This window comes from Melopsittacus undulatus (assembly GCF_012275295.1).
Source record: "Melopsittacus undulatus isolate bMelUnd1 chromosome W unlocalized genomic scaffold, bMelUnd1.mat.Z SUPER_W_unloc_1, whole genome shotgun sequence".
In the NCBI taxonomy this organism is placed as follows: Eukaryota; Metazoa; Chordata; class Aves; order Psittaciformes; family Psittaculidae; genus Melopsittacus; species Melopsittacus undulatus.
The window spans coordinates 2830567-2842824 of record NW_022993942.1 but is presented as its reverse complement, the minus strand read 5'-3'; the positions used below and the strand labels follow the sequence as shown (position 1 = coordinate 2842824).

Genomic DNA, 12258 nt, shown 5'->3' with positions numbered 1-12258 from the left:
TTACTGCTCAAATGTTTGGTTTGTCCAAGGACTTTCGGAGCCTCATGCTCTGCCAGGGAGGAGGGGAGGCTAGGAGGAAGGAGAGACAGGACACCTGACCCAGGCTAGCCAAAGAGTTATTCCATACCATAGCACGTCATACCCAGGATGTAACCGAGAGTTACCCGGGAAGGGCTAGGACTCTGGGGGTTGGAGGAGGTATCGATCGGTGCTCAGTCGGGCATTGCGGGGTGAGTTATGGGTCAGCGGCTGGTGAGGTGTTGTATTCTTTTCACTTGTTATTTCCTTTATCATTATTATTATCAGTAGTAGCAGCAGTAGTGATTTGTGTTATACCATAGTTATTAAACTGTTCTTATCCCAACCCCTGGGAGCTAAATTCTTTGGATTCTCCTTCCCAACTCACCGGGAGTTGGGGGAGCAAGGGGGGGGAGTGAATGCACAAGCTCTGTGCAGCTTGGTTTAAACCACGACACACCAATAGCTGTGTTGTCTGCTGCTTTGCCACAAGATCCAGGGACATCTCTTTCCTGCTCCTTACAGAACAGGGTCCTATGGCCCTATGGCCCAGGATGTTGCACCGAGTTGTCCCTCTCTCGTATTGCCAGGACAACGGCACACCTCCTCTAATTTTTCCAGATTCCGCATTTGTTCAGGAGTGAAATTCCAAAGCACTGGAGAGGCCAACAGGCTTAAGTGCTTGACCATACGATCCTACATACCCTGCCACTCATGACTCTCCAGCCTTCCTGGAAGATCTCTTGGTAATATTCTTAAATAGTCCTTTAACCTTACACAAGACCTGAGCTGGATCTCGCTTAGCTGTGAGATCGGACAAATCGGTCATTCTCAGAGTGGTCACGCCATAGGCAAAACATAGAGAACATATGCAGCAACAAGCTGGTTCACAGCAAAAGGAGCAGGCTGCTTTCAAGGGCATTGAAAGGATACTCAAAATCTTTAACTTTTGCAGAATCTGCTCCTACTGTAAATGGCCTGACGGGGGAGCTGAGGGTGTGAGGGAATATCTCCTTCATATGTTTACCCCCCCCGAGGAAAGACTTGTTAAAAATTCCCATTATATGCCTCCCATAGCATAGAGGTGATAACCACGCTGAGGACACATAACAGCCCAGTTTCATGATCAATGAGCCTATTGTATTAAAAGTCAGTACCATGAAGTACAGTGAAACAAGAACCTTAGCCCTTTAGGATGCTAAATGTTACCACTGATCATTAACTTGCTGTGTATAAACTTTTCAGATTACCAATAAAGAATGAAAACGCAACAGAAATTCAGATACTGTCCTGGGTTCAGCTGTAACAGCTATTTTTCTCCTTCTTAGTAGCTGTTGGAGTGCTGTGTTTTCAACTTTAGTCTGAAAACAATGCTGATAACACACCAATGTTTTAGTTGTTGCAACACAATGCTTACTCTGATCAAAGACTTTTCAGTCTCTCATGCTCTGACAGAAGGAGGGGCACAATGAGCTGGGAGGAAGCAGATACAAGTCTCCTGACCATTTAAATACTCTTGAAAGAATATTATCTTAGTTTGTTGTATGACATGTATGAAATTTCAGTCTTTGGAATTAAAAACAGTAATGGATCAATAAAACAATGCAGTTATATAGAGAAGGAACAGCAAGAGTGACACACACTATCTAAACTAAAATAAATAAATGAACAAAACTTTAAAGAAAAAAAGAGAAGTCTAGAAACTCAGTAAGTATAAAGCCTCAAAAAAAATCCATATGAATTTACTGAATTGTGTTTAATTACTGGAAGTGCAGCCTAGGATTTTAAAATGGAATGGAAACCCTGGCATCTATTAAATTTCAAAGGCAATTGTGAAAATTATTTCACAAAGTTATTTTGAAAATATTAGCCATTGTCTCCTATACTCCCAAGAACTCATCACATTCAGATCTGTATCTTGAAAATGCAGGATCGTTCTAGTTAGGTAGGTCTGAAGTCATCACAGATAAGATAGTATGACTTAATGAATTTCAGTTGTGAAGTCACAACAACAGTATCTTTGTGTTATAAAAAAAAACAAAAGATCATCTATTTATGAAACAGTTTTCACAAAATTAAATAACTGTTTGAAAATTATGAATTGTTTAGTAGTTTAAAAAAATAGAGCAAAACAGATACCTTGGCAGCCTTCAGCAAGATTTCCCTCTCTTGTTCATCTTTCCTTTGCTTTTCTAAACGCTCCAAGTGTTCAAAAAACTTTAACTGTGATCGGACATCTGTAGCTTCTTCATACCACTCATCATCCTGTAAAACAACAGTGTTTTAAAATGCATTTTCATCAAGACTACACATTTAAAGACTATACATGCTATACCTTAATATCTTTCCATTGTACTAACAATAAAAAAAATTTTTTTTTTTTAAGCTCAAGGGAATGCAACCAGTCTATGGTTAACAATGTAGCTAAATTTAATATCTAAGATAAGTGAAAAAACAAAGATTGATTTATCAGCACCAGAAACAAAAAGGAGTTAAAAATAAAGCAAACACACTTACTGGTTAAAAATCTCTAAATTCTTAACTTTATTACTGAACAATCCTAGACAAAGCACACAAGCCTGGTTATAAACTGCAATACCTGTATTTGTACTCATCTTAAACTATTAACAGACATGATCAAGATGCAGCATTAAAAGATAAAAGCATTAAAGCTCAAAACTGAGTTGAAAACAAGCCTCTAATTACTATTAAAACAGAGGAACTTCATGAAAACTAAGAGCATGCAAGCTTTCCTAGTACCAAATAAAAAGAATTTAAGACACAAGTAACAGGGGGAACACTCAGAATGTCAGTCAGAACAATAAGTTATTCATATTATTTCCATATAATATATCTGCTTAATATTTTCCTTTCTGACTGCAATACTATGAAATCAAATAAAACCATAAGCGAAGAAATATACAAAAGACAATGAAAATGCTACTGTTCAGTCTGAGACAGCACTGTGTTTTTTTCTAAGACCCTCTTAAAACTTTATTTTAAATGCATCTTTGGCTTAGCATGGACCAAGTGAAGTGTTTTATTCACAGATGCCAACCTAGAGTGAAGGAAGGAGGGATTTATCACTGCTGGAGCTGATGAAGAATATTGGAAAGAAAAAAAAGATTTACTTTTAATATAATAAACAATTGCAAGGAAAGATCGAAGTATACATAACACACAGGCATAGTGGATATATTTTTTTTTAATCTATTTTTCCATCACAGTAATCATAGAATCATAGAATAGTTAGGGTTGGAAAGGACCTTAAGATCATCTAGTTCCAAACCCCCTGCCATGGGCAGGGACACCTCACACTAAACCATATCACCCAAGGCTTCATCCAACCTGGTCTTGAACACTTCCAGGGATGGAGCATTAACTACCTCCCTGGGCAACCGATTCCAGTACCTCACCACCCTAACAGTAAAGAATTTCTTCCTTATATCAAGTCTAAACCTCTGCTGTTTAGGTTTCAACCTGTTACCCCTTGTCCTATCACTACAGTCCCTAATGAATAGTCCCTCCCCAGCATCCCTGTAGGCCCCCTTCAGATCCTGGAAGGCTGCTATGAGGTCTCCACGCAGCCTTCTCTACTCCAGGTTGAACAGCCCCAACTTTCTCAGCTTGTCTTCATATGGGAGGTGCTCCAGACCCCTGATCATCCTCGTGGCCTCCTCTGGACTTGTTCCAACAGTTCCAGATCCTTTTTATATTGAGGACACCAGAACTGCACACAGTACTCCAAGTGAGGTCTCACAGGAGCAGAGTAGAGGGGCAGGATCACCTCCTTTGACCTGCTGGTCATGCTCCTTTTGATGCAGACCAGGATACGGTTGGCTTTCTGAGCTGTGAGTGCACACTGCTGGCTCACGTTCATTTTCTCATTGACTAACACCCCCAAGTCTTTCTCCGCAGGACTGCCATGAATTTCCTTTTTGCCCAACCTGTAGCTGTTCCTGGGATTGCTCCAACCCAGGTGTAGGACCTTGCACTTGGCATGGTTAAACTCCATGAGGTTGGCATCAGTCCACCTCTGAAGCGTGTCAAGGTCCCTCTGAATGGCATTCCGTCCCTCCAGCGTATCAACAGAACCACACAGCTTCGTGTCATCGGCAAACTTGCTGAGGGCACACTCAATTCCATTGTCCATGTCAGCAACAAAAATATTGAACAAGACTGGTCCGAGCACCGATCAGTGAAAGACACCACTTGTTACTGATCTCCAGCTGGACATTGAACCGTTGACCACAACTCTTTGAGTGTGACCATCCAGCCAGTTCTTTATCCACCGAGTGGTCCACCTATCAAATTGATGACACTCCGATTTAGAGACAAGGATGTCATGTGGGACAGTGTCGAACGCTTTGCACAAGTCCAAGGAGATGACGACAACTGCTCCACCCCGTCCATCACTTTTGTAGCCCCGTCATAGAAGGCCACCAAACTGGTCAGGCAGGATTTCCCCCTAGTAAAGCCATGCTGGCTGTCACCAAGCACCTTGTTGTTTTTCATGTGCCCTAGCATGCCTTCCAAGAGAACCTGCTCCAAAATTTGCCAGGCACAGAGGTGAGACTGTGTCATGGGTTCAGCAGTAGCTCATGCTCTGCCAGTGAGGAGGGAGAGATAGGGCGCCTGGTCTGGGCTAGTCGGGGAGGTATTCCATACCACAGCACATCCTGCTTGGGGAGGGGACTGGAAGCTAGCCGGGAGGGAAGGAGTTAACACGCCGGGCTGAGCTCGGGGAGGCAACGGGAAGCTCTCTCTGGGGCTTCTGGCTGCTGGCCTCGTGGCGGCGGGTGGTATCGTATTCTCTCTCTCTGTTTGTCTCCTCTAACATTGATTTGTTATTGGTACCGGTAGTTACTTCTGTTATACCTTGATTGCTGGACTGATTTTACCTCGATCCGTGGGAGTTGTATCCCTCTGGCTCTCCTTCCCATCCCTCCGGGAGTGGGAAGGTGAGGGGGGGGGGGGGGAAGGGAAACAGAGGGGGAACTGTGCAGATTTAGTTTAAACCATTTTTATCTCAATCCGTGGGGGCTACATTCTTTGGATTTAAACCACGACATTTTTTGGCGCCCAACGTGGGGCCCGAGGCTTTGAGATAAGAACAGATCTGAGCGGATTTATAGTCATTTGTCACAATGCTGATTTATTGGCTCTCACAGTTTTTTCTCTTGCTCTCACGGTTTCAGGATTTTACCAATTACTTTTCATATATATTAGCTGTGTTAGTGTTTATCAAGTATGGGGTTTGGGCTAATGTTCTTGTCTCATTGTACTTTATGGTAATGACTTGTAATACAATAGAAACATTAATCATGAAACTGATTTGGTTTATGCTCCCGGTATGGTCACCAACTTTATATTTTGGGAGGTATATAATAGAAATGCTTGGGAATTTCACATCTTTTTTCTCCTTCTCGGGTGGTCAACCTGTGAAGGAGACATTCTGCTATCCTCCCAGTGTTCTCTCCAGATGGTCTACAACATCATTTGAGGGTTTTGAAGTTTTTGAATGGCCATTTAATACTGTTGAGTCTTGTATGCTGATTGCGATGGGGATCACCATAGTAGCACGCATACAGAGTGTGTTTTGCCCACAGTTATTTCATCTGATTTCAAGAGTTAAGCGGAGTCAGGTCTGGTCCTGTATTGGGGTTAAACGATGACATAGGAGGACCAGGAAATCTTCCCAGAGGCTGGACAGTCATGAGTGGCAGGGTGTGTGGGATAGTATGGGCAAGCATCTAGGTCAGTGGGCCCCTCCAGTACTTTGGAATTTTACTCCTGAACAAGTGAAGAATCCGGAAGAATTAGTAAAACAGCTAAATGAGGTGTGTTGTCGTCGTGGCCATACCAGAGATGGACAAATTACAGCAACGTGCTGGGGCTTGGCCTATGCTTATAGGGCCTCGATCGACATTATCCAACACCTTCAAAAGGAAAAAAATGCCCCTGGATCTGAGAGCAACACAGAAGTCAGCGCAGCTGTTCCAATTCCAAGTACAGCAGCTACACCATCCCCAGTAGTAAGTAAAGTTGCTACCCAAACTTCAGCTGCGACAGACAGTGCAGCTAACTCAGCAACAAGTACAGCAGCTATTCAAACCTCGACTGCGACAGACAGTGCAGCTGAACTACAGGACCAATTCGTACCAATATCGGTTGCTCCTGTACACAAGAGAAAAACCAAAAGAGAGGCAAGAAGGACGAGGCAGGATGAAGAAACTATGCATCCACTACCTGGTCTAGTATCTGATCAGGGGTCATCATCACATGACGAAGAAGAAGAGGTGACTTCTCGATCTCGGACCTCAACTGAGCTGCGGAATATGCGAAAAGATTTCACCCGTCAACCAGGGGAGCACATCATCACCTGGTTGCTCCGATGTTGGGATAGTGGGGCCGATGGTCACGAACTAGCAGGTACAGAAGCCAAGCAGCTGGGGTCACTTGCTAAAGAAGGGGGAATTGACAAAGCAATTGCAAGAGAGAAAAAGTCCCTCAGTCTTTGGAGGCGGCTTTTGGCAGCTGTGAAAGAAAGGTTTCCATACAAGGATGATGTTATGAGTCGTTCGGCCAAGTGGACTACTATAGACAAAGGCATCCAGTCCCTGAGGGAATCAGCTATCATAGAGATGATTTATCACATCAAGCCGAATAATGGGGATATACCCATAGACCCAGATGAAGTCGAATGCACACGACCCATGTGGCGAAAGCTTACACGAAATGCACCGTCGTCATATGCCCATTCATTGGCAACGGTAACTTGGAATGACATAGTACCACCAACAGTGGATGAAATGGTTCATAAACTCCGAGAATTTGAAGACAATCTTACCCCTTCCATCATCTCAGCTGTGGAAAAAATGTCTCAGGATCTCAGACAGGATCTCAAACAGTTGAGGCATAATCTGTCTGATTTATCTAGCTCTTCACGTGTGCCAATACGTGTTTCAGCTATTAACAAAAGGTGTCCTATTGCTCGAGAGAGAAGATATATAAGATACACAGCACGGGCCACCCTATGGTTTTACTTGCGGGATCACGGAGAAGACATGACAAAGTGGGATGGAAAACCTACTTCAGTCTTGGAGGAACGTGTGGGTGAATTGAAGAGAGGAGCAAGGGCCAAGACTGATCGCGCCATGATAGCTGCAGCTTCAGTCTCTGGTGAACAGGTTCCCAGATGGAGCGGAAGAGCTGATTTTACTCCAGCTCCTGTGATAAAGAAGAATGATCCCTTTCAATACGACTTAGGTGTCCAAGATTGTGACAACTATGACTATTAGAGGGGCCCTGCCTCCAGCCAGGTGGAGGTAGGGGACAATCGTATTTACTGGACGGTGTGGATCAAATGGCCTGGCACATCAGTCCCACAGAAATATAAGGCTCTAGTTGATATCGGTGCACAGTGTACCCTGATGCCATCAAACTGGCAAGGGGTGGAAACCATCTATATTTCTGGAGTGACAGGAGGGTCCCAAGAGTTGACTGTACTAGAGGCTGAAATTAGCCTGACTGGGAAGGAATGGCAGAAGCACCCCATTGTGACTGGTCCAGAGGCTCCATGCATCCTTGGCATGGACTACCTCAGGAGGGGGTACTTCAAAGACCCAAAAGGGTACCGGTGGGCTTTTGGTATTGCTGCTTTGGAGACTGAGGAAATTGAGCAGCTGTCCACCTTGCCTGGTCTCTCAGAGGATCCTTCTGTTGTGGGGTTGCTGAAAGTCGAAGAACAAGTGCCAATTGCGACCGCAACAGTGCACCGGGGGCAATATCGCACCAATCGAGACTCCCTGATTCCCATCCATAATCTGATCCGTAGACTGGAAAGGCAGGGAGTGATCAGCAGGACCCGCTCACCTTTTAATAGCCCCATATGGCCAGTGCGAAAGTCTAATGGAGAGTGGAGACTAACAGTAGACTATCGTGGCCTGAATGAAGTCACACCACCATTGAGTGCTGCCGTGCCGGATATGTTAGAGCTGCAGTATGAATTAGAGTCAAAGGCAGCCAAGTGGTATGCCACGATTGATATTGCCAATGCATTTTTCTCAATTCCTTTGTCGGCAGAGTACAGGCCACAGTTTGATTTTACTTGGAGGGGTGTCCAGTTCACTTGGAACCGACTGCCCCAGGGGTGGAAACACAGCCCCACCATCTGCCACGGACTGATCCAGACTGCACTGGAACAGGGGCAAGCTCCAGAACACTTGCAATACATCGATGACATTATTGTGTGGGGTAATACAGCAGAAGAAGTTTTTGAGAAAGGGAGGGAAATAATCCAAATCCTGCTGAAAGCTGGTTTTGCCATAAAACGGAATAAAGTCAAGGGACCTGCACGGGAAATTCAATTTTTGGGAATAAAATGGCAAGATGGACGTAGACATATCCCTACAGAAGTGATCAATAAGATAACAGCAATGTCTCCACCAACTGATAAGAAAGAAACACAAGCTTTCTTGGGTGCTGTGGGGTTCTGGAGAATGCACATTCCAAATTACAGTTCAATCGTAAGCCCTCTCTGTCATGTGACCAGGAAAAAGAATGATTTCAAATGGGGTCCTGAGCAACAACAAGCCTTCGAGCAAATTAAACGTGAGATAGTTCAGGCCGTGGCCCTTGGACCAGTCCGGACTGGTCCAGATGTGAAAAATGTACTGTACACTGCAGCTGGGGAGAATGGTCCTACCTGGAGTCTTTGGCAGAAAACTCCAGGGGAGACTCGAGGTCGACCCCTTGGTTTTTGGAGTCGGGGATACAAAGGCTCGGAGGCCAACTATACCCCAACGGAGAAAGAGATATTGGCAGCTTATGAAGGGGTTCGAGCTGCTTCGGAGGTGATTGGCACTGATGCACAGCTCCTTTTGGCACCCCGCTTGCCAGTGTTGGGCTGGATGTTCAAAGGCAGGGTCTCCTCTACACATCATGCAACTGATGCTACTTGGAGTAAATGGGCTGCACTAATTACACAACGAGCTCGGATAGGAAATCCCAGTTGTCCAGGCATTCTGGAAGTCATCATGGACTGGCCAGAGGGCAAAGATTTTGGAATGTCACCAGAGGAGGAGGTGATGCGTGCCGAAGAGGCACCACCATATAATAAATTGTCAGAAAGTGAAAAGCAGTATGCCTTGTTCACTGATGGGTCCTGCCGTATTGTAGGAAAGCATCGGGGATGGGAGGCAGCTGTATGGAGTCCTCAGCGACAAGTTGCTGAAACTGCTGAAGGAGAGGGTGAATCGAGTCAGTTTGCTGAGGTGAAAGCCATCCAGCTTGCCCTGGACATTGCTGAGCGAGAAAGGTGGCCAGTACTCTATCTTTATACTGACTCATGGATGGTGGCAAATGCCCTGTGGGGGTGGTTGCAGCAATGGAAGCAGAGCAACTGGCAACGCAGAGGTAAACCCATTTGGGCTGCTGCATTATGGCAAGATATCGCTGCCCGGGTGCAGAAGCTGGTGGTGAGGGTACGCCATGTAGATGCCCACATACCTAAGAGTCGGGCCACTGAGGAACACCACAATAACCAGCAAGTGGATAAAGCTGCTAAGATTGAAGTAGCTCAGATGGACTTAGATTGGCAACATAAAGGCGAATTATTTTTGGCCCGGTGGGCCCACGACACTTCAGGCCATCAGGGCAGAGACGCAACGTATAAATGGGCTCGTGATCGAGGGGTGGACTTAACAATGGACACTATCGCCCAGGTTATTCATGAGTGTGAGACATGTGCTGCAATTAAACAAGCTAAATGGTTGAAACCTCTTTGGTATGGAGGACGATGGCTGAAGTATAAATATGGGGAGGCCTGGCAAATTGACTATATCACACTCCCACCAACTCGCCGAGGCAAGCGCTATGTGCTTACCATGGTGGAAACAACCACAGGATGGCTGGAAACATATGCTGTGCACCACGCCACTGCCCGGAACACTATCCTGGGCCTTGAGAACCAGATTTTGTGGCGACATGGCACCCCAGAGAGAATTGAGTCAGACAATGGGACTCATTTTCGGAACAACCTTATAGGCACTTGGGCCAAAGAACATGGCATTGAGTGGGTATATCACATCCCCTACCATGCACCAGCCTCTGGGAAAATTGAACGGTACAATGGGCTGTTAAAAACTACACTGAGAGCAATGGGTGGGGGAACTTTCAAGCATTGGGATACACATTTACCAAAGGCCACCTGGTTGGTCAACACCAGAGGATCTGCTAACAGGGCTGGCCCAGCCCAGTCAGAACTTTTACATATTGTAGAGGGGGACAAGGTGCCTGTAGTGCACATGAGAAATTTGCTAGGGAAGACAGTCTGGGTTACTCCTGTTTCAGGCCAAGGCAAACCCACTCGTGGGATTGCTTTTGCTCAAGGACCCGGATATACTTGGGGGGTAATGCAGGAAGATGGGGAAGTCCGATGTATACCTCAAGGGGATTTGATTTTAGGGGAAAACAGCCAATGAACTTAATTATACGTTGTTGCTTGCTGTGTAATTTTTTTTTTATAGTCCATCAACTAGATGTCTTCAGGTCACCAGCGACTGGCCCTGACTTCCCTCTAACCATCGTCCCAACAGAGAATGAACTTTGATAGAACCAGATGAGTTCTGCAGTAAAGGGATGATCAATATCGGCAGGCAACAATCCAGCACTGCACACAGACTTCCCTGCTATAAAAGACTATTACAAACTTAATATCATGGACCAAATGGACTCAATTGCATTATAGGGATTGGTCCATGTATTAAGAAATGATTTCTTTTTATTTGTCTGAGTGTACGCAGATGTATATATATATGTGTGTATATCTATATGATGATATATTGAAAATGTGGGATCTAAGCATGACGTGAATGGTATGGAATAAGGGGTGGATAATGTCATGGGTTCAGCAGTAGCTCATGCTCTGCCAGTGAGGAGGGAGAGATAGGGCGCCTGGTCTGGGCTAGTCGGGGAGGTATTCCATACCACAGCACGTCCTGCTTGGGGAGGGGACTGGAAGCTGGCCGGGAGGGAAGGAGTTAACACGCCGGGCTGAGATTGGGGAGGCAACAGGAAGCTCTCTCTGGGGCTTCTGGCTGCTGGCCTCGTGGCGGCGGGTGGTATCGTATTCTCTCTCTCTGTTTGTCTCCTCTAACATTGATTTGTTATTGGTACCGGTAGTTACTTCTGTTATACCTTGATTGCTGGACTGATTTTACCTCGATCCGTGGGAGTTGTATCCCTCTGGCTCTCCTTCCCATCCCTCCGGGAGTGGGAAGGTGAGGGGGGGGGGGGGGGGGAAGGTAAACAGAGGGGGAACTGTGCAGATTTAGTTTAAACCGTTTTTATCTCAATCCGTGGGGGCTACATTCTTTGGATTCTTCTTCCTAACTCTCCGGGAGTAGGGAGACTTGATTTAAACCACGACAGACTGACTGGTCTATAATTCCCCAGGTCATCCATTTTCCCCTTCTTGAAAATGGGGGTTATATTTCCCTTTTTCCAGTCATCAGGAACTTCACCTGTCTGCCATGATTTTTCAAATATGATGGCCAGTGGCTTTGCAACTTCATTCGCCAGCTCTTTCAGGACCCACGGATGGATTTCATCAGGGCCCATGGACTTGTGTACATTCAGGTTCTTAAGATGGTCTCAAACCAGATCCTCATGTACAGTGGTCCCAAGGTCTAGGTTTTCACAGTCCCTGCATCCGCCTTCCAAGACTTGGGTGGTGCGGCCAGAGCCTTTACCAGTGAAGACTGAGGCAAAGAAGCCAATCAGAATCTCAGCCTTCTCCAGATCCTGTGTAGCCAGTTCTCTCAAAAGCTTACGGAAGGGGCCTACATTGTCCTTAGTCTGTTTTTTAGCTGCTACATACCTATAAAATCCCTTCCTGTTATCTTTAACATCCCTTGCCAAGTTTAGCTCCAATTGGGCCTTAGCTTTCCTAACTTGGTCTCTAACTACCCTGACAACATTCCTGTATTCATCCCAGGCCACCTGTCCTTGTTTCCACCTTTTATGAGCCTCTTTTTTCCTGTGATTTTTTTCTCAGCAGCTCCTTATCCATCCAAGGAGGTCTCCTGGCCCTCCTGCTGCACTTCCTTCTAGTCGGGATGCAACACTCCTGAGCTTGTAGCAGGTGATCCTTGAATATTAACTAAGAGTCTTGGGCCCCCCTGCCCTATAGGGCTATATCCCATGGAACCTTGATAAGCAGGTTCCTGATACTAGTCA

At 45.5% G+C, this 12258-nt stretch overlaps 1 protein-coding gene across 1 annotated transcript in view; it reads right to left on the bottom strand.

Annotated features, from left to right (window-relative positions):
• LOC117438186 (transcription initiation factor TFIID subunit 4-like) overlaps nt 1–12258 on the bottom strand; it is a 274292-nt gene that overhangs the window by 149989 nt on the left and 112045 nt on the right. The window contains exon 12 of the mRNA XM_034073658.1: nt 2158–2283. Within this exon, the coding sequence (XP_033929549.1) occupies nt 2158–2283 (126 nt within the window). The remainder of the gene's footprint in view (nt 1–2157; nt 2284–12258) is intronic.